The following is a 26,923-nucleotide window of genomic DNA, read 5'->3' as shown; positions in this document are numbered from 1 at the left end:
TTAACAGTTGTGACTGTGCTTGTGGAAAGGAGATGAGGAGTGTTTGGAGGACTGTGTGTTGGCATTGGAGTGTGTGAACAAACACCTTTGCAGATAACTAGGTTTCCATACAGATGTTGGGGTCTTTTAGTTGTTTGTAGCATAAATTACTAGGTGCTTTTTTACTGGACCATTTCAAAAGAGCTCAGCATCCCTCAGTCAATGCACGTCTATGCATTCTTTTTTTTATCATTCGTTTTATCATCTATCAGGAGTGAATTGTATATCTCATTGTTAAGGCAAGTAATAGCACTTGCCTCGATATGTTTGTGGTATATCATTTATGTGTCTGAACTCATCTGACCACCTACCAACCATTCAGAACACCTTAGCAACTGCATAGCAAGATGCAAAAAACTGAATATCTAAAAAAAAAAAAAACTCATTCAATATTTTCTTTACAAATGTCTAGATTTTCATATTTTTTTTTCTGCATAAAAAATGAATTTGAAACATGGATGAACCAATACTACAAATCAGGCCAATAACGATAATAATTATTATGATCGTAACCAATTATTGGCTGATATAAAAATTCTATACTATTTTGTGTAATAAATAAAGAATAAAATACCTACAACTAAAGCATTTTTAAATGCTACATCAGCGTTGTTATTTTGAACTAAAACTACTAACTTCGTAAAATATAATAAAACCAAAATAAAATTTAAATATTACTTTTAAAATTACATGAAAATTAGATAGGTTGCCTTTGCAACTATCCAAAAAAAAAAAAAAAAAAAAAAATTAAAGCTACATAGAAATATAGAAAAACACTAATAAAAAAAACAGCAAAATTACTAACATTTACTTTAGCTAAAATTAAAATGAAGACTGAAAATATAAAAATAAAGGCTAATTCAAAATATTAATACATATTTAAATAATACTAAAATAACACGGAGCCTCTTTATTCTTAATCCTATAAAAAAGTGCTTTGAAACATAGGAATGTGCAAATATTAAAACTCAAGCAAATACTAAAAATCTGATGATCATTATGATCATTGTGGCCAATAACCAAAAAAAATGACTGATATTAAAAGATCTTTACTATTTTTGTAAAATATATATATATTTTCGATAGTCCACTTTGGATATTCACATAAGTAACTTTGTAACAACAAATGTAAAAATTGGGGAAATGATCATGCACAATTAAAAATCCAATATCAACAAATATGGATAAATGAAAAAATCTGAAACATAAGCCGATTAACCAATATTGTGCCTTCCTATTGAGAGATAAAGCTAAATGTTTTGCAGCTTTATACACACACTTTATATGTACACACACACACACACACACACACACACACACACACACACACACACACACACACACACACACACACACACACACACACACACACACACACACACACACACACACACACACACACACACACACACACACACACACACACACACACACACAATGACAGTATGCGAGAGGAAAGACAGACTAACAGATTGAGAGAGGTGAGTTTCACCGAGAAGTGTGTGCGCTCATGCTGTGTGTGAAGGAGACCCCGCACGCTCACACTCAGTGTGTCGGAGTGACAAACGTGTCAGGACCGCCTGCGTCTCAGCTTTTTTTCTGCTTATGTCAGTGCTTCTAAGATGAAGGGATGTTTTGTGTGTCTATTAGATGACCGTTCACTAAGTGTTGTTTATCTGCCTCCTGCTCTTCCTGTCAATGTGGCATTTTGGTAGGGACGGACAGACTAGATGAAGGGGGGATAGCGAGGGATGACAGGGAACGGAGTCTGTGAAAGAGAGAGAGGAATAAAGATAAAGAGAGAGAGAGAACAAAGCGTCCTTCAAATGCCATCAGCATGCGTAGCGGAGGCCGCCGGAAAATTGTGACATTTTATACATTTTGCTTCAATAACTCACAAACTACTACAAATGTACCTGCCATCTTTTGGTATTTGTTTATGTGCATTTATATATATGTGCCAACAGTAATATTACAAAAATATTTACATTTATGCAATTTTAAAGGTTCCTGATTTCGTTTTAGAGGTTTTCCTTCAATAGGTTTACATGCATGGTACTGCTCTGATTGGTCAGACGGCCTAGACTGTTGTGATTGGTCGCTTACAGCGCGTGTCGGAAATGAAACGTGTCCATTTTTCATGTCAATTCGAGCCCGAGTACTAGCCTTTGCATTGGAAGCATACATTACAGATTTGAAATATAAAAGATTCCTATGATTTAATTATACTATTTGGTCCCACTTTATATTAAGTGGCCCTAATACCTGTGAACTTACATGGTAACTACATGTGTACATAGTATGTAACTACAGTGTAAGTACACATTAGTACATAGTATCTACAGCTGTAACATTTGCGTAACTACACATATGTAACAACCCTCAGAATGGTATGTGTAAATACAAATGTGTAACAGGACATTGGTAACAACATTTTTTCACTTCAGTAAGTACACATGTGTAACAGTAATTATGTAACTACATTTTGTAACAACAATATGTAGCCTATTTGTTGTTCCACTTCCACATGCAGTTTTAGATACTGCAGTTACCAGTTGGAATACATGTATTTATGACTGGCAGGACTAATGTTGAATTACAACTAAAGTTTCACCTTGTGATACCAGTGTTACATGGTAACTCCTCAGGAACTGTCCACTTAATATAAAGTGTAATTGTTAAGGTAATTGTTGTGTACATCAACTGGTAACTGCAGGATCTAAGACTGCATGTGGAAGTGGAACAACAAATAGGCTACATGTTGTTACAAAATGTAGTTACATAATTCCTGTTACACTGAAAAAAGTGTTGTTACCAATGTCCTGTTACACATTTGTACTTACACATACCATTATGTGGGTTGTTACATACGTGTAGTTACACTAATAATACAGTTGTAGATACTATGTACCAATGTGTACTTACACTGTAGTTACATACTATGTACACATGTAGTTACCATGTTAGTTCACAGGTATTAGGGCCACTTAATATAAAGTGGGACCACTGACAACCAATGTATAAAATAGGTATTAATTTGTATTAAAAAAACAATTGAATACAAGTTGGAATCCAGTTGGAACCTAATTTGTATACATCAAAATCGTTTAATTGTAAATTACTCCCAAAGTAATGCAGTCTTTTCTCAAGCAAAGAGAGAACCTTGTGATATGCTATTGCCGATCAGTCTTTTGTGATTAAAGAAAAGTAAGGTGTTCGAATTCCCCTTGGCTTCCCATATGTGACGGCACTTCACCCACACAGCCCCTGCCTTTTAAAGCACATTTCAGTGCAATATGCCTCTTTGACAAAACTCATTTTGCAGCCGTTTCGTGAACAGCATCTTTCACCGGGGAACAGATGCTGAAAGCCTAAATCTGAGCAGCAAGGTCAGCTTCACACCACTTCAGCAAAACACAGCGATTTCTTCGGCACGACAACATCATTTGCGATTTCTGCTTCAAAATGCGTAGCTGACACAGCTACAAACATGACATTAAGTTATTTATTTTAGTGAATTATTGCAATTTAACTCCATCTTCAAAAAAGAGATGACAGTGCATATTAATAATTAAACGGTCAGTCATTTCTGACTTTACAACTGCAGTGAAACATCCCTGGCAATTTCAAAACACAGCGCAGACATCTGCTCGGAGACAACCAGAAGTACTTCAAAATCAAGGACTAGAAAATCTGTTTTCTTCTGTTCACATCTGTTCTCTGCACTTTGTGTCACTACAGGCACACTGCTGTCAGACTTCTGCTCATTAAAAGTTGAAAACCATTTCACAAAAAAGTGTATGTTTTTCAGAATTCTGTTGTGTGGACTAATAAATCATAAAGACATGTTTATTTTGCTACTAGAAGACAGTTAGTCAGACAAAACTGACAGATATACAAGTGTAAAAGCCAGGGTTCCTACACATTTTCCATTTCAAGATTCCAGACTCAAATTTCCAAAACCTCTCTGTAGATTTTTTAGACCATATTTAATAGGGGTGTAACAATATTGTGTCACAATATATTACAATACAAAAATACAACAATATGTATCGTGGATAGTGACAATATTTATTGTGTATAGTTAATCTAAAATAAAAATTACTGTGTGAGGAAAAACTTCAAGTTTTCAGAGTTTGTGTCAGTACATTAAACTACTAATGTTGAATATTATCTATAATAATACAATATTTGTGTGTCCTGATAATGCCAAATGTCTGATGTAACAAAGTGGCCTACATTATTTTAAATATATCTAGTCAGTGACAGAGTGCAAGCATATTCGTTTAAAATAATTCTGTATTTTCAGCTTCAGAATCATGAATATTTTTATTGTGGTGTGCATTGGGTTACCAGCACCAAGTCCAAGCCTATTCATTTACACTCACGATTTAATATCAAATTTATCATTTTAATCAACAGTAACATTTTTGTTAACCTTTTACCATGTCTAGGAGAATCGCCATAATATCGTATCGTGACATGTATCGAATCATGACATGAGGGTATCGTTACACCCCTAATATTTAACATAGATTGTTCATACAGCATTATTTTTGGTACATTTGGTATATACACTACAGTCCTCTGTAAATATTCTAATATTCTGTTTTTTTTTCATTGGTTTTCTCAGTGATAACATGCGCTTACATGATGAGAAGCTTTATAACCTGCATACTGTATATTTACTTCAGTTTGATACTGTTATCATGGTTTGATGCTGAATGATCACCAACCAGCAAAAGTACAGTCTGATGATTGTTTGCTCCTTTATCTGTTGCTGGTTTGAGTGGCACACACATTCAATTAGTGAAGCTCAAAAGAAACTCGCTTACGGTAAAAGACAAAGTGCTTCGCGTAATGAAAATGTGCGCCTTGAATTTATCAAATTGTGTTCGACAATCACTAAAGGATTACTAAACTTTTGCCTTGAAAACAACGCCAAGGTCATGGGTTTGAAGCCCAGGAAATGCATGAATTTAAAAAATTTGAAGCTTGAATGCCATGCAAGTTAATTTTTATAATAAAACGTCTGCCAAATGCATACATGTAAATATTACAAATATAGTCATCATGAAATGTTATTTTTGGAAGACAAAAAAAAAAAAAAAGAATGACTGAATTACTATATACTGTTTGGTCCAAACAATGAAAGTAAATGGGGTCAAAAATCACATTGGAACTCTTTGACTTCCACAGAATGAGAAAAGAAGACAAATTTTTGGATGAACTATCACTTTAACTTATTCCTAAAACATTTATAGAAACAGCATTTTATTTGTTGCTTTTATTATAAGCCAATATTGAAAATATATTGGTAACACTTTATAATGTTTCATTTGTCAACATTAGTTAATGCATGAACTAACATGAACTAACAATGCACAATATATTTTAACATTTATTAACCTGTCAATGCTAGTTAATAAAAATGTTCATGCTAGTTACAACATTTGATCTTAAAAATGGATTAGTAAATGTTGAGATTAACATGAATTAAGATGAATAAATAATGTAGAACTATTGTTCATTGTTACTTCATGTTAACTAATGTAGTTAACTAATATTAATAAATTGAACCTCATTGTAATGTGTAACCAATATATTTAGCAATATTTATGACTGATAAATACATTTATAGAGCATTTTGAACGTTTTAATTCAGACGATTTCGTGTTAGATTCTAAAGTTATGAGCCAATAGCAACTAACTTTGTGCTAGTTTTAAGGGTCTGTGTGTCCCGCTGGAAGATCAAACGTGCACTTGAACAGGACAGTAGGAATGAGACATGCTGTAAAACATATTACATTTAGCAGCACATTTAGACCCAATAAACCAGCAGGCTTCATATTTGTCCTTTAATCTTCCGTCTTCTCTGCTTTAATCTTCTTCCTCTATCATATATATTAGTTATCATTATGTGTTTGTTTCAAGGTAACAGACTAACAGGTGTAACAGGCATCACCAGGACAGGACAGCTGGTGTGGACAACACACCCCTCACAAACAGCTCACCCGTGTTTCATATTTGCTCGGCGATACCTCTAGGCTTTGGTCTGACCGGGGCAATACGCCATTCACACACAGATTGTGTCTCATTATCACTAGAGCAGGTGTAGGTGAGTTCAGCCAACATGACGAAACCACATCAAAACTCCATAAGGTGGTAGTTAATGCATATTAAAACACTTTCATGTGAAATGTCAACCGTTGAAATACACTGGACACACTAAATGTGAACTTGTTAAATTGACAATAGGCTACTATTAGTGCTCAATAAACAGTGGGAGGGTTAAAAATCTTTGATGGGAGCCAACAAGTGTCTACTAACGTCATTGTCAAACCAAAGAGGTAGCTTACATGTCTCTTTCTGTCTAAATGGGCAGTTCTTAGCCAAAATAGGTATGTAGATAATCAAAAGTATGCCTTTGCTAAACTTGTATTCCTTTAATTGGTGTACTGTGAGTTACTTTAGATAAGAAAGCATCAATAGGAAAGCCATCATTAGTATACCTGTGATGTCCGTCCTCCTGTCCTCTTCAGACTCTTTTCCCAGTAACCTTTTTTGGGCCTCTCTAACTTCAGGAACATAGAAATCACCCTGCCGAGCCAGCGGACTCATATAGTGGATCATCCCTCCTCGGTAGATCTCTAGAAATGGATGCGCACATAATTTCCTTTCCTAAGAGACACACAGACAGAAAGATAAAAGAAAAACATTTGAATAAAAGTTCTTTCAATCCAACCACATGTACAAAAAAAAAAGAAAAAGAAAAAAGAGAATGATCCCAGCACTTTTCCAAGCTGAAATACACAAAAGTTTAGGATTTTTTTTATGTTTAGGAAATAAATACTTTTTTTCAGCAAGGATAAACTTCAAAAGTGACAGTAAAGACATTTATAATGCACTAAATACAAATATTAATCAGCACAACTGTTTTCAACATTGATAAGTAACAATAAAATAATGTTTATTAAGCAGCAAATTAGCAAATTAGAATGATTTCTGAAGGATCATGTGATACTGAAGACTGGTGAAATTTGTCCATCCATCCACATCGACAGCCTTATAATAATTTGAACTAATTTAAATATGATAAAAAATCAATGTCCACCCACTAACTCTTCCTCTTACCCCTTCCTATTCTCAGTTTTCACCCTTTAATACTCACTGGTTTTAACACTTATCCTGAACACACACAAACACACTTCTCATCAAAGCTAACAAAGCCTGCTTCATTTCAATCAAATTTAAGGAGCCCCCAACAGAGTTGTTAAACCTCCTATTGAGACAAATCTGTCTTGTGATCTTTTCATTAAAATCTTACGAGCACTAAATCACACTAATTGAAACAGGCATTTTTAAACCAGGAATATACCCAAAAAATCGAACAAAATGAGGCTCACTTTTGGGATGCTGAGTATGTAGGGTGAATTCAAATTGATTGGGACACTTTTCCACACTTATTTCAATGGCAAAAAGTATCCCAATAAACCATTGTGGATATCAGCATCTACCAAATGCGTGCATGTAAAATACATTTGTCAAAGGCATCCTAAATGCATCATTTTGGTAATTATGTTCTTTCCAAACCCTTAAGAAATGTGTTGCTTTCCCTTCAGGCAGGGTGTAGTTAACAGTAGTCAAATGTTACATCAATATTCATTAAGCTGATGAATATTTTAAAGTGAAGTGTTGAATATGTAAATCAGAAATGGTTTGAAGTGCAAAAATATAAGATGATTGATCACCAGGTTGGACAGGGATTATATTTAGATAAATTAGTTTGTAGAAATCACAAACAAAAGTCGGACAACTGCTCCCCTCCAAAAAAAGAGACTGAAGCAAAATTAGCAGCTGACAGTAAAGGATGTATGTTTAGTTTTCTACATGTACTCAAAGAGTCTGGGACATCAGGGACGTCTCTGTTCTCCCACCATCTGTTTCTCACAGACAAAGGCTTTCAACACCTATGACAGTCAGGGTGTTGTGTCTAATTGAATTCTGATAGATTTAAGTCTATATTATGACCAAAATTCTCTTTTAAAATGATACACATATAAAAACACAATCATTTTTACCTGAATAACTCCTCATTGAATTGCCTTTATCATAAGCATACATTCTCCTAAAATTTAAATCACAAACAAGTTCAAAGTCTGAAAAAGCAAAAGGCCTGATCTGAAAGCTTGATCTCCCCGCCACGGCGCTATATTCTACATCTGACAGATGATTGACGTGTGCTGCCACAAACAAAGCTGGAGGACTGGGGCCGTAAACAGGGACAGGAGACAGAAGGGACTAGAAGCTGGGGGATTACGTAACGCTATTAATATCCCAATATCATAAACAATGTATCCATGCCATACTGTTTGAGATCCAGTCCCTCAAGACCTGAAAAAGGAAAAATGCACAGAGCAAGTTTAAAAAATGTCTGTTGAGTTATTGATTCAAACTCTTAGGTAACAAAATTGGGCCGATTGTTTGTGCAAGGGTCTACACTTAAAAAAAAAAGGTCAGCTAATTTATCATTATTAGAAGTTTTGGCTTTTTTAAAAGTCTGTCTAGTACAACTTAAAATGCTGATGCATAATCCATAAGTGTATTGTCTTGGTCTCCCTAGTGGGATTATCTAATTGGTTTATGGCTGAACTATTGATTCTAGATAATTAACCAGCTCACGGTCTCATGTGACACTCTGCAATCAAAATAAAGCTGAAGGGCAAGAATTTTCATATCCACCATCATCATATAATCAATAGTCGTTCCCTCAAATAATCAGCTATTGTTCCAACGTTTTACATTTACCTACTAATGCAAACCTACAGAGTTATCATCCCCTTTCAATGGGTTTGTATTTCATGTTTTTCTCCAACGAATTTTCCAAAACTCCTCAATAATGAATTGAGCCAAACCAATCAACCTAAATATATAAATTTAAAGCCAGAAAACTGTGGAAAAGACAAAGGTTTAAGATTGTGTACTTAAAAAGATTTACCTCACAGCTCTTTATGGCATTAGCTCTTTCATTCCGTTATAATACTTTTATCAAAATCTTAACTTTCATAAAAAAAAATATATTACACTTTGGAGAACTTGAATGGCAGTTTTACTTTCAGAAACACTGCTGAGCTCTATTGCCGTCAACCCTGTGGTAGCTACTTCAGCACTGTAGTCCAAAGCAAATGTGATTTAAAGGAATAGTTCATCCCAAAAAGAAAATCCAGTCATTATTTTAATCACCTCATTCCAAACCATATTACTTTCTTTTGCGGAGCACAAAAGGTAGATTTTTAAACAATACTAGGCTAATATTTGAAAGAATAGTAACTCTTTTCAGTAAACTTCAAGTGAATGAGAACTAAGTCTGTCAAGCTCCATAACGAAAAGAAAAAAACAAGGGAAAAAACCCCCATAAAAGAGTCATTAAATGATAATAAAAGTAGTCCATATAACTACTAAGTCATTAAAATTTTGGCCATTAGCTAGTGGTACATCTATATATGACTTAAATTCAACTGAGTTGACTGACATTTCAAGGTGAGATATACGGGATATCCATGTATAAATACAATGAAGATAACAAAATGTAGGAGGAGAATGTAGAAAAAAATAGAGAAGCAAAAAGGCTCCATTGCAAACTCTAAGAAGAAAAGAAAACAGATGGAGAGGAAAAGAAGAGGGATGGCTGGGTAAGCCAGAGACGAAGATGAAAAGCTGTCAAAATTTCTCATCCAAATTCAAGAGGAAAGGTTCTATCTCACACGGCTCTTCTCTGTATATCCTTTTAATTAATGTTCCTTCATATAGATTCAGTCTCGCTAGACTCACAGAAATAGAGAGAGAAAATCAGGGCATGGAAATGCCTTTACGCTTTTCTTCTTCTCAACAGTAGCAGAGGGTAAGATAAAGCATGGATTGCCTTTCTACACTATGAAAAGGATCTTGAACTCGGTGAGTGCTCTGAGATCTGTTTCCAGGCTTTCATTCATTCAAAGAAACACAGAAATACTGATCTTGATGGAGTAATGGGCAATTTCCTAATGAAAATGTGTCAAATGTGATAGTACTTTGATACACACAGAAAGAGACATGATATGACTGACTCAGAATACAGTCCTAAAGAAGGACATTATCAAATGAGATCTCTTTAATATCTCCACTGCTTCCCATAGAAAGCAAACTATTTTCAGTTTTTCTGAGAAACTGAACCTAGTAATCTCAAATGTTGTTACCAACATCTGAAATTAAAAGTCAAAGATCTCAAAAAGAATTTTTTAAACATTATAAACGCCTTTACTGTTACTTTTGATCAACTGACTGCATCGTTGCTGTAGAAATATTACGATTTCTTTAAAAAAAAATCTTACTGACCCCAACATTTTGAATGGTATAGTAAATTATTCTCAAGCTAAAAAGAGCAATACATGTTTTCTCTTGTCTAACTTGATTGCGTAACTAGATTACCATTTTCACAGATCACACATTTACCCTACAGCAAGCAAAAAAAAAATATTAACTAAATAACAAAATGCCATATTGCTTCTTCAAGGAGAAAGACCTTTTTATAGTGATGGACCACTGCCATAAAATATCCCCACTATCTTCAGTGTCTCCAGGGATGGCATATCTCAGGAGAGAATAAAGATAAGACGTGGAGAGAGACTCTATGCTATTTACGAAAAGACATGAGTGACAAGGAGAAAAGGCCCCTGCGGTGACTGCTGGAGAAGCCCATCAAATATTTGGCTTGGTGATTGAGTAGCTTTAAGATTGTCTGGGACGTCCCCCCATTGCAATTCAAACTGGCCCTGCGTTTCGAAAGGTGTTGTTTTTCTTCTTCAAAAGAAACATCGATAGTGTGTACAGGGTGTTAAAACCAGTTATTAAAAATTGTTGTGATGTTTTATATATATATATATATCCTTATTTATTTTTTTATTTCTTTCAAGGGAACAAACATTGATAACAAAAAGATAGCAAAATCTCTCTCAAACACACAGAAAGTAAAAAAGGAAACAGAAGGTCAATCTGGCTACCACCAACAGAGAATGACTGTGAGAAATAAAACATTATTGATGTATTTATACAGCTTTATTTCTCTCACACGACACAGGTTTTCATGTGAGAACGGATGAGTGTTTTCTTTTCTTTGGTAAGTTCCTTGCCTGGGGATTAACATCTGATGGAACGTCAGTTTGGAAAGGAAAACCCTTTCCAAAAATACACAGCATGCTTTCAGAAAAATAAACAAAAGTGTTTAGGATAAATTTAGGACTAAAGAAGACCTCATGGCCCAATGTACAAATGTACTGTTTCTAAACAGTTTTGCGGTCACCAGTATCTCGCACACACATACAACGCCATGCTTTGTCTTGGGCAACCACGGTGCATTCATTGTGTGCTATAAAAAGCTACAAAGAGATGAATGTGCCAAGAATATCACCAAACCACACATCTATAAAAAAGGTCAGCACATTTCTGAAGTGCTGATTCTGGAACAGTTCATGTCTTTGTTATTAAAATCAATTATGTAGATAGGTCATCCCCTGATCTTCCATACTTCATGGATTTGTTGCCGTTTGAGATGAATAGCGTAATCATGTCTAAACTGCTTTGCAGAACTAATATCTTTCCTCCGTGAAGGAGATTCCCAGTGGTGATATCATCTTAAGTAAAAATGTCAAAGATCAATCAAAAGAAATCTATCAGAGATATACAGTTATTAGTGGTGCTTGATAAGGCTTAAAGGGATATAGTTCACCCAAAAATGAAAATTCTGTCATTGATTACTCACCCAAATGTTGTTCTAAACCCGTAAGACTTTCGTTCATCTTCAGAACAGAAACCAAGAATCCCTTTGATGAAATCTGTGTTAGTTCTGTACTCTCCATTGACAGTAACGCAACTACCACTTTAAATCTTCAAAACGTTCATAAACTGACTGTAAAACTAATCCATATGAATTAAGTGGTTTAGTCCACATTATAAGAAGAGACTCGATCACTTTATATGATGAACAGATTTATTTTAGGCTTTTATTCACATATAAACATTGATCAGTGAACATAAACAGAAGCTCAACCAAACCTGCTTGAAGCGTAAGAACAAAACTCATTGGTTCTTGGGGAAGCTCAAAAGTGCTGCGTAACACAAGAATTAATCTAATTGGTTCTTGCGGAAGTTAAAACGTGTTGCGTAACACAAGAATGAACCTCATTGGTTCTTACAGAAGCTCAAACGTGCTGCGTAACACAAGAATGATCCTCATTGGTTCTTACAGAAGCTCAAACGTGCTGCGTAACACAAGAATGAATCTCATTGGTTCTCGCACATCTAGCAAACCTGCTTGAGCTTCCGTTTACCACAACTGATGTGCACTGATGAATGATTATATGTGAATAAAAGCCTGAATTCAATCTGTTCATCATATAAGGCGATCATGTCTCGTCAATGGAGGGACAGAAAGGTCTGAGATTTCTTCAGAAAAGTTCTGAAAATGAACGAAAGTCTTACGGGTTTGGAACAACATGAGGGTGAGGAATTAATGACAGAATTTTTATTTTTGGGTGAACTATCCTTTTAAACTTAAAGTAGATTTGAACAGTGACCTCCAAGCAACTTCCCAAAAACTCCGCTCAGGAGTAATGGTTAGAATAAAATAGTAGACTGACTGAACTGAATCAATAAGCTCTCGTTTTACCCGACAGACTTTAATTATTTAGATAATCATAACAACGATACACACAGCTTACATTTTAAGAGAGAAAACAGTATAACTGTATAATTTTTTTTATTTCAAATACAGTTTCAGAATGTTATTTACATATAAAAACACCTATTATGTTATTCATGATTAAGTATAACTGTATTTAACGGAAACTTATTTTTACCATTAGTTACGTGAGGTAAAATAAGTTGGAATGAAGGATAAACTGAAATTCACAGTATTTAAACACTACTTTTGCTCAAGTATTTGAAGGCTGCTTGTATTGATTTGAAGGATCGAGGGTAAACGTCATAGGATTATGCGCCTATGTATTAGTTTACAAAGAGCTTACAGCCCATTTACCTAGCTACGTTCTGCCTAAAGAACAAATGGCACAACTGAATAAAGTTAGTTGGAAACTAGCTAGTAGTTACTAATCATCTAGTGTGGACTTTATGTTTCAATTTAAGTAAGAATTTATAAATATCTGACACAACCCTAACCTTTTAGCTGCTGCCCTAAAAATGCCCTGCCCTGAAACACCTTTAAAATGATTTAAAACGTTGAGAAAATATTACATTTATTTTAAGATGTACCATCTCAGAGGATCCACATTCTGTGCACACACAAACCTCACAGTCTAAACCAGTACTCAGTTTCTCCAGACACATCATATCCTAATATTCCTCAATAGACTGCTGCTGTCCAGTGGAACTCTTCTCTTTCGACACCTGCTCTTGTCCTCCTCCTTTAATGACAGTAATCTACAGGATTATGGGGTGGACAACTGTCAGACGTCACTGTAAATACGGGGGACAGACAGCAAGTGTGTTTTTACCAGCGGTAGACAACCATCACCATTATCTGCCAATCTCTAAAAATATGTTTAAAGATCTTGGACTCTCTTATCTTGACACTTGTAGAAAAAAAAAAATCCAAGGTAAGGTTTCCTGCTACAAATGTATCATTATTTTGACAAAACAGGTAGAAAAAGAAACATTACTATATGCTACAGTTGAACAGATTGACTAGATTCTACATTTTTAGAAGACAATGCAATGTTTTGTTGGTGGTTGCCAGGAAAGTGCAGTTTCTATGCTGTTCTAAATAGTGTTTAGTGCATTTCTAGGTTGCTACTGGTGTTCTGGGTGGTCAAAAGTCAAGTCAAAAGACTTGAAATCATGATATTCTAGACCCAAATAAGGCTTAGATTTCTCCCACTATGTAAATATGGAATTCATTAGATCATTCATCTGGCAAAAAGATAAATAAATCAAGGTCCAATCACTTTGAGGTTTTCAGGTTAGGGATTAGTTAAATTCCCTTAAGTATGAGGAATAATAAAAGTGATGATTGCTTAACAATTGGAATTAGGGATGCACAATATATCGGACACCATATCACCATATATATGTTCGGTTTTAATGTTATCGGTCCGATAATTGGCTGATATCTTAAAATCAATATGGATTCTTTCCTTTAGCTGAGACACTTCTTATGCGCACTGTTTGCCATGATGGTTTTGAATTTCTTGAAATACGATTTGATTATTATAATTTCTCTGGTACGCTAAGTTGGCCATAGTAGTGTCAAATTTATTTTAAAACTTACATTGGTTCAAACTATGCTATTGTACTTTTTTTCATTTGATTTATGTTGAAGTGCTTGGGACATGTTTTTTAATGACTTTGTATTTGTAATCAGGCTCTCAAAAATTATATAAAAATTTGGATTTATCGGCCAATATATAGTTATTGGCTTTCAAATTTAAAGAATTAATCACTTATCGATAACGGCGGATCCCTTTTAGGAATATATTAGATTTGACGTATCACACAAACAACATGGAATACATTTCTCCCAGTCCTTCGACGCTTCAACATCACAAAGACTCCATTATAAAATTTTGCGCACAAAGACTTAAGACTTTGATCACAAATAAGTTTGCTCGAAGAAACTTGCTTTCTCAGATTAGTGTGGCCTATTTGCGCTGGCTAAATACATTCAATTGGCCTTTCCTTGTAAATCACTGACCCGAGTGATGTGTCAGTGTTCGGTCTTTTGTCAAAGCCATTTCCTTAAGCTAAATGGTTCTGGTCCTCCTCTAAGCTCCCGAGACTCCAAACTCACAGTCCACTGCCCCTAAATTTCATTACAGGTCTGGCCGAAAATCCCTTGGCAGGAAACAAGAAGGAAAGCTGAAATTTGCATGCGTTATCTTGAAGGAGAAGTTCACAGGTTTGGCAGGGTCCCCTTTGTCATTTCTTTAAAAAAAAGAAGGACTTGCAACTACACTAATAGTGAAAAATGGGCAGTATGACAAAGGAACGATTGAGGAAATGTCTGTTTCAGAACATCAATAAAGAGACAATTTCTTATTTGATGGGAAATGGTAGAATCACTCTCGATGATGCATGTAACAACCCAGAAGCTCTAAGGGACAACAGAAATACTGCAAGAGAAGGTAAAACACAGGTGTTCATATTTCACATAGGACAAGATAAAAGTAAATTTTAGGGAACAGACAGAAAGAAGAGATCTTGCATGGTACCTTATCATTATGTTGTCCACAATCTTCCCAAAGTGTGCATCAAACCTTTGACGTTTTACTGTAAGAGGCTCTAGCACTTTTATCCTTTCCAGGAGATGCTGCACCAAATAGTGGATAGCCAATAATAGGAAATACTGACATTTTTGCTCATTTTCATGAAGGCTACTTCATGAACTATATCACTTTCACAATCTCCTCCAAAGATAAAAGTTATAAATTAAAAAAATGAGACGAGAATCTAAGCCATGTGAAACTCCATGGTTACCAAGGAAACGTTCGGAAAGATTTCCATGGAGATTAGATCCTTTGATATTCCAAAGAGAAAAGCGATGGGAGAGAGGGAAGCATCCAAAGACATGGATGAGATTCTCATCTGATGAGAAAATCCATCATTAGGGAGGTTGTTTTTTTTATCTGAGAGGGAGAGAGAAAGACAAGGAATCCCAATCAGTGCATATCATTACTGAGCGATTCCAGTCTTCAACATAGGCTACTCAAACTCACAATAGCCTACTTTTCTAATGGGAAAGCCCTCCAATTAACCCCAGCAATTAAACGTCTCTTAACCATAGATGAAAGACAGCTACCTCAAAGTTGCTTTGACTTGGATCTAAAAACCAGTTTTGTTATTTTTCGCACAATAGAAAGGTCAGATTTTGAGTAAAGGAAGGCTAGACATGAAAGATCACGGTGACCTTACCGAGACAAAACAAAGCTGAGAATCTTAAAGTCAACTTTCACAAACCCAAATGTTTTATAAACTTTGACGATGCAAGAAACAACTAGAAGGCTTTGAATTAGAAGACATCAAAGACATTAATAAAAAGAAGAAGAAGAAGGGACATATTGTAATCTTGAACGTTAATCAGTATGTCTGGAAAATGCCTTTGTTGAAAATAAATAAATATCTATCCATTCATCCTTTATAGGGGATTGTTGCACTGCTTACTAATGATTTGTTTACTACCTTTAAACAATTATAGTTCCTCTTTCTATAATCTCCGAGACCAGAAACACAAACTGGATATTAATATTGACACTACCGTTAAAAAGTTTTGGGTCAGCAAGTTTTTATTTTTGAAAAATGTCTCTAAAGCTCACCTAGGTTGCATTTATTTGATCAAATATACTGTAAAACAGTAATATTGTGAATTTTTACAATTTTAAATAACTGTTTTGTATTTGAATATATTTTAAAATGTGATTTTTTCCTGTGATCAAAGCTGAATTTTCAGCATCGTTACTCCAGTCTTCAGTGTCACATGATCCTTCATAATTCATTCTAATATGCTGAGTTGTTGCTCAAGAAACATTTCTTATTATTATCATCAATGTTTTAAACAGTTGTGCAGCTTAGCATTTTTGTGATACGTTTTTCATGATTCTTTGACGAATAGAAAGTTCAAAATACAAATCTTTTGTAGTGTTATAAATGCCTTTACAGTCACTTTCAATACATTGTATGCATCTTTGCTGTATAAAAATATATTTTTTTTTTTACAAAATAATTATCTTTTTTAATTACTGATCCAAAACATTTAAAATGTAAAACAATTAGATTTAGCTAACTTTCTCAGCAAGATTCCCTCCAAACTGACCTGGCCATTGAAGAAGAAGAATGCTAATGCAATGCCAAGGATGCAACAAATTTGTTATACGCAACAGAATAAGTAAAGAATGCATGAAACAGTGCGGAATGCCTATTAGGTAAGTTCTAATAAGCAACACATAAAAAGTGAAATTTTAATATTTTGTGCTAATGTGGAATGTGGTTGAGAACACAGGGAGAATCCCAAAATCTCCTTAGCTCTTCAAAACGGTTGTACAGGAATCCGGTCAACACTCTAGAGGTGTGACTGATCCAGCCGGGATTTGGCTAAAGGAAACCAGAGGGAGAAAGTGCACGAATGATAAAAACACAGAGGCGGAAAAAGTCAAAACCAGACTATACTGTACAACAAGCCAAGAACACCTAGTTCATTTTCACCTCATGGGTCAGAGTGGTTTCATTTACACCTCGATGACCACACACGCACACACTCCCTCCTAAACACACTCCTCCAGCCACAGCTTGACCGCCTCCAGCACGCCATTTTAAGACCTATCAGCAAGCCCTTTTCTTTTCTCACCTCACACTGGCACATACCCAAAAACACATTCATCTAGCATTAAATATTTAAGCTAATCAAAAGCTTTGACTCTCTCTATGGCCTCTACTTCCACAGTCACTGCAGATGCTACGAACACAAATCCTCTTTAATTCAGGGTTGATCTATTGTGTCCTGCAATAGCTGATGGGAGATTACTGGTCTTATGCGTCGACTCGCTAAAGGTCCTGAATTATAACGCTTCTTTCAGCTTGACTGAAACACACACACCCCTTGAGGGAAGCGGGACAAAAAAAGCCCCCTGCTTTGAGTTTAGAAAAATTATTCATCCACCTTGTAATTTAATGCATGATGATAACAACAACATCAAGCATCTTGAATCTTCAAAAAACAAAAAAATAATCAATTTTCAGCACCACAACCATGCAAATATCATCCTGTCCCCTCCCTTCGTGTAGTAATTTCGGATTCATCTTATCTTAATTCTCAGCCACTTTCGCAGAGAGGGCTGATCAATCATATTCAAATGTGACATTTACCTCCCGCAAATGTTCCTGGACTCCCCCAGGCTCTGGGACAAAAGTCATGTTTGAACTGCTGGAACGGAACAGGCCAGGCAGAGGGACGTGTTGGCGTCTCTCTTGTGGCCTGACCAGACACCCGCCGCTCACCAATGTCTCATATCGCACAGTCCCGGCAGGTATGTGCGCGCACACACACACACACCGCAGCTCTCTTCATAACTCTGCCAGGAACTTTTTTTTTTTTTTTTACATAAGATTTCTCAACTTTTCCTATATTTTTAATTACATCTGACATATGTGAATGTCACAGATTTGGAGAGAATGATCTTATCACTTTTATTAGACAATTCAAAGCTAGAGAGTAGGCTATACTATCCAAATGTCAACATATAATATATGCAATAGCTGTAGACAATACACTATTGTTCAAAAGTTTGGGGTCAGATCGTTTTTTAACAAGAAATTAATATTTTATTCAGCAAGGATGCATTAGATTGATTAAAAGTGACAGTAAAGACATTTGTAGGAGAAACATCCAAGACAAAGCTAAAACATATCCCTGAAGTCCCTATGTCTCATGAGCAATCTCTGTGCAATATAATGTTAAAATACAATGTTAAAATGTGAACATCCTATGGCAATTAGAAATTTGAAAACGCACGCGCACACAAACACACACACACACACACACACACACACATCTTTGTGGGGACTCTACATAGACTTAATGGTTTTTATACTGTACAAACTGCATATTCTATCCCCTTACACTAACCCTACCCATCACACAAAACTTTCTGCATTTTTACATTTTCAAAAAACTTATTCTATATGATTTATAAGCTTGTGTACTCACAGGGACCTCAATTTAGGTCCCCACAGTGACATGAGTCCCTGTGAGTCTGTGTGCATTCAGGTTTAAGTCCCCACCGGGATAGAAAAAACGTACACACACACAGACAAAAAATAAATAAATATATTGTACCATGGTATTTGAAATACAAACCTAAACACCATGGTATATTAATATGGTAATCATTGAGTGCCATGGTACAACCACAGTAGTTTTCTGTAAGGGTAAAAAAGCCCATCTGCCTGATTTAAATATCCAATGCACTAGAGTAATGAGTGTTAATGATTCAGCAAGGAATATAAGGTGACAGAGGAAGTAAACTAATGAATATTTCATGACACGGGGGGAACAGCGAAGCCACGGGTGGTGACAGCTGGGGGAAAAAAAGAAAAGAAAACAAACAAACGATTCAAAGCACAAATTAGAAATAAGTGTCGCTGTCTGCACCTGGAAGCAAACTATAAAAATTCACTACTCTCGTGATGTGTGTGTGTGTGTGTGCTATGTCTTCTCAGCCACATTAGAGAGTCTAGTCATGGGTCACAATCAGCTTTGGCTTGTGGTCAGGAAGGCCATATGGCTGAGTGGGCAGTGGATCGTCTAGAGGGAAACACACAAACACTGGCAGCGGTAAAGGCCAGCAATGTCAATACACACAGTATACATACACACCTACTATCCAGTCAACCTTTCAGGTTTTCCATGTATCCGTCTGTGCCCTTTACCAGCAATGATCTTGGCTTAGGCCTGCAGGGTGCCCAAAAATGCCCTCAAGTCCAACAGCTGTGCAGCAGTCTCTGCGGATGCTGAGGGCACCTCTAACAATCCTGTGAACAGCATCCTTACAACTCAACAGACACTTGCTGTCAGTCAGAATAAATATGATTATTGAATAACTACTAAACAACTTAATAATCATAAAGCATTTCTGTACATTTATATTATGATCCAATTCATGGGTCTCAACCTTTTAGTTTTGTGTAGGCTAACATGTTTCCTTTGACACTTCTAGACAGACAGAAATATAGATAGATGAACAATAAATTAATAAACATACATACTGTAAATTTATGGGTAAATAAATACATTTACAATTAATATACTATTATTTATTTTAGTAACCAGTAAAAACAACAGTTTTGACTGGAAAATGTAAATAAAACAATAGCATTTTTGATTTTAAGTTTTATTTATTAAAATAAATAAATAATTAAATGCATAATTAAATTCTTTATAAATAAATAAATAAATTACATAGATAGATATATAGATAGATAGATCGATAGATAGATAGATAGATAGATAGAAATAAATACATAAATTAATAGGTAAATAAATAAAATTACAATCATTTAATATAATATTTTTTATTAACTTTCTTCAGTAAAAACAACCGTTTTGACTGGAAAAAATTAAATAAGACGATACAATGTTTTAAAGTTTCATTTAATAAAATAAATATGGTAAATAAATATATAAATACATACATTTAAGAAATCAATTCTTTATAAATAAATAATCTATTAGCTTAGTTTATTTAAGATTATATAAATTATTCATCAAGGAAGATCTGTTTAGACTGAAACACCTTCAAAGCTGTTCCATGATTGATTGATTGATTGGTTAATGGTTTTTAAATCTATACAGTGTAAAAATAACTTACAGATTATGGTAATTTTAATTTAGTGGTAGAACTCAATTTTGTTTAAGTACAATGGCTTTAAGGCTTTCAATTATGCTGCTGAGCAGTTGTGTTTAGGGCCATTATTAGAAACACATTAAGTGCACATCCTTCAAGAAGATCAAACGGCACTTAAAGGGGTAATTCGCCGCTGGCAAGATTGGCTTTTAGTAAAACTTTGCTGTCTATGCAGTGCAAAGGCAATTCAAAAACAAAAGTGCTATATACATTACTAGAGAAAACAGAGAAAAGGGGCTATGATATTCCCTTTTAGCAAAAATGTTTAGGAAAACTTCAACACCCATAATGCATTGCAATACAAAAATGCGGAAGTATGGTCTGTAGTTTTCAAGAAAGCACTGGAGCTCTCAAAATACTTTTGCTGACAAATAAACAGGGATAAATCAGTGCAGGTAACACAGAAAAGAGTGCACTTTTTCATTTAATACTGACAATTCTGCAAATAAGTTAGCCTTTAAAAGTTCTATTTCTTGCTTTCTGAAGCATTATAAACTAAAATAAAGTGTGCAACAAATACAGTTGCTTCATTTATTTAGGGGGTAAATTCAGAGAAGAGCAGGCTAGACAAGTAGCTTGTGTAAATTCATCACACGTTCTGCTAATATGGCAACCCTTCACCTGAAATACCAAACATCTAATTAAGAAAGCAGGCAACTGAGACTGAAAACACAGCGTGACACTCGCTTGTCAATTCTATCTAAACTAGATGCCAATAAAACACCCAGGAAGGGAATTTAATCTTAATTAAACTTTTCCTTAGATGCTCACATTTTGTGCACCTTTGTGTGGATTGAGGAAAGGCTGCAAAGAATATGTTGCATCTCTCCCGCATGCAGCGTGACAATAGGAGATTATCAAACATGGAGCTTTTCTGTAAGCAAACAGTGGGAAGAGGTTTGGTTCATGTTGTCCTCCTACTCTAATAATCTTTAGAGGGAGCTTTTGAGCTAAAATGTCACTGTGGCATTTGGAAAAGCATTTCTCCTGGTCCAAGAAGTTCATGCCCACTTTGGTTGTTTGATTGTGGACTCTCGGCTTAATGCTGAAGGATGGAGAGGGACACAGAGATAGAGAGGCGGATGTGTGGTACAATGGGAAAAGTATTAAAATTCTGATCAGAGCAAAAGTATTTGACATTCCAAGTGCTGATGTACCGACTATCAGACATTGCAATACATATTCCAGATGACAAGACAGACAGTTGCGCGCACGATCAAGAATATTGAGTAGTTTGAGGTGCGAGTTCATGACAACCTAACAATAATCAAGCAGGAAACAGCAGACGACATTACATGCAACCCTTGTTTATTGAGGTTTTCAATGCAATTTTTTTTTACACTTTAGCATACTTAATTTTTTTTTTAGTACTTATCATATTCAAATAGTACTTATTATGGAAAAAATATACTTTAAAAGAATTTAAAAATTAAGAAACGCGAAAATTGCTATTAAGTGAAAATGTATTATACCGTAGTTTAAATTTATATTAAAGCAGAGCTATGCATTTTCGGGAATTTCTTCGCTGTATTCTCGCAGGTTTCTCTGTAGAGCTCCCCCTACAGCTTCGGAATAGATATTTGACACTTGTCGAAAAACTTGTTGGCGACTCTCAGATACAGTACCAGAGGCTAGTAGATCAACGACATCAAAGCAGACGGGACATTCTTTACAACGTCTTCTTTCGGGTTCGAACAGCGTGAGGGAGCGCAATAATGACAGAATTTTAGCAGATTTTTTTTTTGCCGTAAAGCAATTTGTTACATCGCGAGACCTGATATCACACGATACTTCCTGACACTGAAACGGCAAAGTTGCAAGGGTGGTTTTTCGTTTTTTTTTTTTTTTTCGCTCACAGGCACCAGGGGGAAGCGAGACGACCACCATTCAACCCGAAAAAAGTTATATAACCATTCCAATGACTCCGAATATGTTCTGTTAAAGTAAATTAAGCTAAAAAAAACCTGCATAGTTCACCTTTAAATGCAATTTGGTGAACTTTAAGTCAATTTAAGTACATCTTGATATGTAATTTCATAATTACTTCTAATGTCTTTTGAAATATGGTTAAAGTGTTGTGCTGACTATACTGGCAAGCATTTATAATAAACTAAAATGTACTTAAAAGCAATTTCTGTTGAAGCTTGTGTGTTGTGTATTTAAATACATGGTTACACTTTATTTTAAGGTGACGTAGTTCCATTGTACCCACTCAAATAATACTGATTAATATTACAGTTACGGTTAGGGTAAGTTACTTGCAATTATGCATACTTTACTTTTATTACTATAGTAAGTGTGGCAATGTGTAACTACGTCACCTTAAAATAAAGTGTTATATATTTGTAATTTGTAATGATGGAGTTGCAATTTAATACATTTAAAATATATTAACTTTAGTTAAATGTAATATTATTGAATAACACACTACCATTCATTTTACAATCAAGTACTTTACATGTGCTTTAGCATAGTCAACACAAAGCAAAACTTTATATTAAGGTAAAACTTGACACTATTACAAAGTGCACTTACTTAAAAAAAGAGTACCCTTTCATGACTATGTTTAAGTACACTTAAGATGCACATTCAATACAATTAAGCTCACTTATTTTTCACAAGAGCACCTACATGTCATTCCAAACCTGTATGGCTTTCTTTCTTCTGCAAAACACATATATTTTGAAAGTACCAGAGTCCAAACAACATTGTATAGAAAAATCCACATCTCCTTTGTGTTCCACAGAGAAATTCATACAAGTTTGGAACGACATGTGAGTAAATGATCTTGAGTAAATGAATTTCTAGGCTAACTAACCCATACATTTTTATTTCAAGTTGACTTTAATGTGATGTTGTATGTTATAAAATACTCAATTGAAGTATTCTGACAGTTCAGGAGTCAGCCTTAAATCATTTGAGGCGCTTTTATAACCACCTAACATAGTTCAGACGTAACTTTGGCTGAAGTTGCAACAGTTGTTCTAGTTTAGTCAAATGTCACCTGTGCACTGGATTTCTCAAATAGTGCCACAGATTCTCGAATTGGATCGTCTGTCAGCCACTATTCATCCAGTGCAGATAATGAACTTTCGCCCCAAGAGTCAGTTAATCTAGGTTATCTTGCAAAAGTTTCCTGGATATTTCACCATTCGTTTGTCCTTCTGTTTTAACAAGACACCTAGTCCCAGATAATGAAGCGCCACCCCACAGCATGATGCTAACTCCACCATATTTCACAGTAAGTAGTGTTTTCTGAGGTGTTAGATTTGCACCACACTCATTTTTTGGCAAAAGAATTTTGGCTGGTCCAACAATGTTTTTTTTTCTTTTTTTCACATTGCATCTGGGTCACTATTATGCTACTTGGCATTTCTTGAACATTTACATTTTAACATGGTGTCTACAGTGGAACATCTAATAATAATAATTTATGCATTTGTTTTGACTTTTTTTTCTGTTCTTTAGTCTTGATTTTCACAGTTTGCAACTTGAATAATGAAGCCTTAATTAGGAGGGTTCAATCTTGAATATGTGCCTGTTACTTTAAAGATTCCCATTATAATAGGGAATATAACTGGAACGAGCCAATTTAACAGCAAGCGTATCCTCATTATGGCTTCGGCAACACTAAGACAAAACAAAATAACATAGTTCAGCGATTTATTTTTACTAAGAACATTTTGAACATAAACAATGACATTAAAATAATTAATTATGCTTTTCAGCGCTTATGACCAAAGCTGTCCCAGAAAACAAAACATCAACTAATGAGTGAATTATAATTACCAAAATACTGAACTGCAAAGGAGAGATAATATTGTCAAAAAGTACAAAACAATTGCCCTTAATACCATATATTTAAGATTTGATCTGGATCAATGAACTACCGTTGTGTCTCGAGAAGAAATCAAACACGACTGAGGTTAGGAAAAGACCAAGTCATAATGAGCATGTAGTGTTATCTCAGCACAGGTAACCTGAACCTCCTGGATCAATACAGACCAGCGGGAGAGCAGGGTCTAAAAAAGATGCTGTTTCTCCTGTGTACTCACGTAAGAGAAAATGAAAGGCTAAGACTGACCAAATATTGATCCCATTCATTCAATCATGATGTCCAGACAGACACTTCCTGCCTTTGATGAGGACTGCTGAAGTTCTGCGTGACGTGTGTGTGTTATACGATTGATGTGAAAGCTTGTTCTCTATGCTGTCAGGATGTCTGACGGGTGTGATGGTTCCCGGAAGTGCTAAACTCAGGTCAGCGTATCAGAAACGGTTGTTAATGGGTTGTCTGCATCAATTGACAATATGAGCTTGAATTGACATGGAACAAGTCACGCATGTCTAGTAAGAACGTGTGTGGTGAGTTGTTGTTTTTTTTGGTAAATTTTTTAAGTTAATATTTTAGGTAAAAAAATTCCTTGGGTCCATCCTCCAGCGCAAAATTTGTAGGATTTTTTAAACTTGCCAAAAATGTATACATTTACAACAAACAAAAAAAAGTATTTTCTATTGAGCAAATTCAACAATTTGTCATGTATTATTATTATCATTATGCTGTAAATAATTAAACAATTTACATTTGCAAAAAAAATGACATTTTACTAAATCCATTTACATTGGTGGTATGAATCATTTAATTGTCCATAATTGTACAGAAATACAGATCCTGAACATTAACTTTTATATATTTTTTTAAATATAGTTATGCATTTAAATTTTGCTATCTTGCAGCAAAAATAAAATAAAATAAATAATCATGTTTGCAAAAACTTTAGTACGCATAACATGAAATCATACAACACTGAAACAAATCTGTGCAATAAGATTCTTCTGTGTTAAAAAGGTTTAATTTAATTGCATGGAAAAGTTCAGACAGTTAGTTTGTTTAAATCCATAAACCCTAAGCTTAAGAACAGTAATAGTGATGCTTGCCTTAGCAAGTAACTGTGACCCAAGCATGCACAATTCTGTTAAATCAAGGGTGAAGAATTTACCAGAAAATATTTTCTGGTCATGCAATACCAATGTCACTTTACTGCACATTATAAAGCACAAAGCAAGCAGACCAAGGTTCCCACTTGAACGACCTCTCCAGAAATGGGTCTGGTTGCCATAGGGATTCCCTTATACTGTCCCAGTCAGAATTAGAAGTGTTTCTGTGCAATCTGCCCACGAACAAGAGAGGACCAACCTTCCGTCTCACATCACCAACTGCCTTCAAATTACTCATTCTTACTGTACGCGAAGTTCAATCATCTGCAGCCCACACAAGCTACGGACAGACGGCCTCTGCCATGGATTATTCATGATGAGAAATATTTGCCTTATGCTGGTGAAGTAAAAAGAGAGGGCTGTTTAAAATGGAAATTCGCTTCTAAAAGATATATTTAAGAGTGACTGTGATGCATCAAGAGAGCAGAACAAATGTTGGCTCTAGAAAAAACTCTGTTTGGCAGGCTCCTAGGTGTCGATTAGGGTCGGGTATCCGCGGGTCTCTCGAGATTTGATGCATATGCAATGTATGTTGATATTGGGTTATGCAACGTAAACAAAGGCACGTTGGATCTGAATCTCTGGTTTGATTCAAAAGAGTTGTGGCTGTCTGAGGTGCTTGATGTGATAAAAAAAAAGTGTTTTCCTCCTCACTTGCTGAACATGCTACACGACAGCATGTTGTAGCAAAGACTTTGATAGAGAAAAAGACCGTGCAACAAGCAGCTAGCGCATTCGTGTGATCCGTTTGTTTTTCTATTTTAAAATTCTTAGCTGCAAACATGCTGCAAACAGAGTGCTTTAGCTAAGGACTTTAACCAGGAAAGATGATTTTTTTATTTACTTATTATACACTTTCAGAAAAAGAGGTCAGGAGGAGACCAGAAGAAATTCCCCCCTTCCATATATAAAGCGCTATATAAATGTAACAAATTATTATTATATGCTACTGTACAAAAGTTTGGGGTCAGTTAACACTAATAATATGACAAAATACTTTACTAAATCAATATTTTTATTCACCAAGGATTCATTACTGTGATCATTAGTGTCAGTAAAGATATTTATAATATGTTACTAAAGTTTTTTTTTTTTTAAATAAATGCTGCTTTCTTAGAGGTTTCTATTCATCAAATAATCCTGAATAAAAATGCATCACAGTTTCTACACAAAATATTAAGCAGCACAACTGTTTTCAACATTGATAATAATATCTGAAGGATCATGTGACACTGAAGACTGGAGTAATGGCTGCTGAAATTCAGCTTTGCATCTCATTAATAAATTACTTTTTAAAACATTAAATTGTAATAATATTTCACAACATTAGCATTTTATTGTGTTTTTGATCAAATAAATGCAGCCTTTGCGACGAGCATAAAAGACTTACCAACTCCAAACTTTTGAATAGTAGTGTATAGTTTGCACATCCCTAATATAGA

At 35.1% G+C, this 26,923-nt stretch overlaps 1 protein-coding gene across 1 annotated transcript in view; it reads right to left on the bottom strand.

Moving 5' to 3' along the window:
• The window catches only part of tex264b (testis expressed 264, ER-phagy receptor b), a 40,949-nt gene that overhangs the window by 2,192 nt on the left and 11,834 nt on the right, over positions 1-26,923 (bottom strand). Inside the window, exon 3 of the mRNA XM_079597758.1 lies at positions 6,552-6,720. Within this exon, the coding sequence (XP_079453884.1) occupies positions 6,552-6,720 (169 nt within the window). The remainder of the gene's footprint in view (positions 1-6,551; positions 6,721-26,923) is intronic.

Source organism: Phoxinus phoxinus, assembly GCF_949152265.1.
Source record: "Phoxinus phoxinus genome assembly, chromosome: 22".
Lineage (NCBI taxonomy): Eukaryota > Metazoa > Chordata > Actinopteri > Cypriniformes > Leuciscidae > Phoxinus > Phoxinus phoxinus.
The sequence above is the reverse complement of the archived record's forward strand: the minus strand, read 5'-3'. Positions and strand labels throughout refer to the sequence as shown.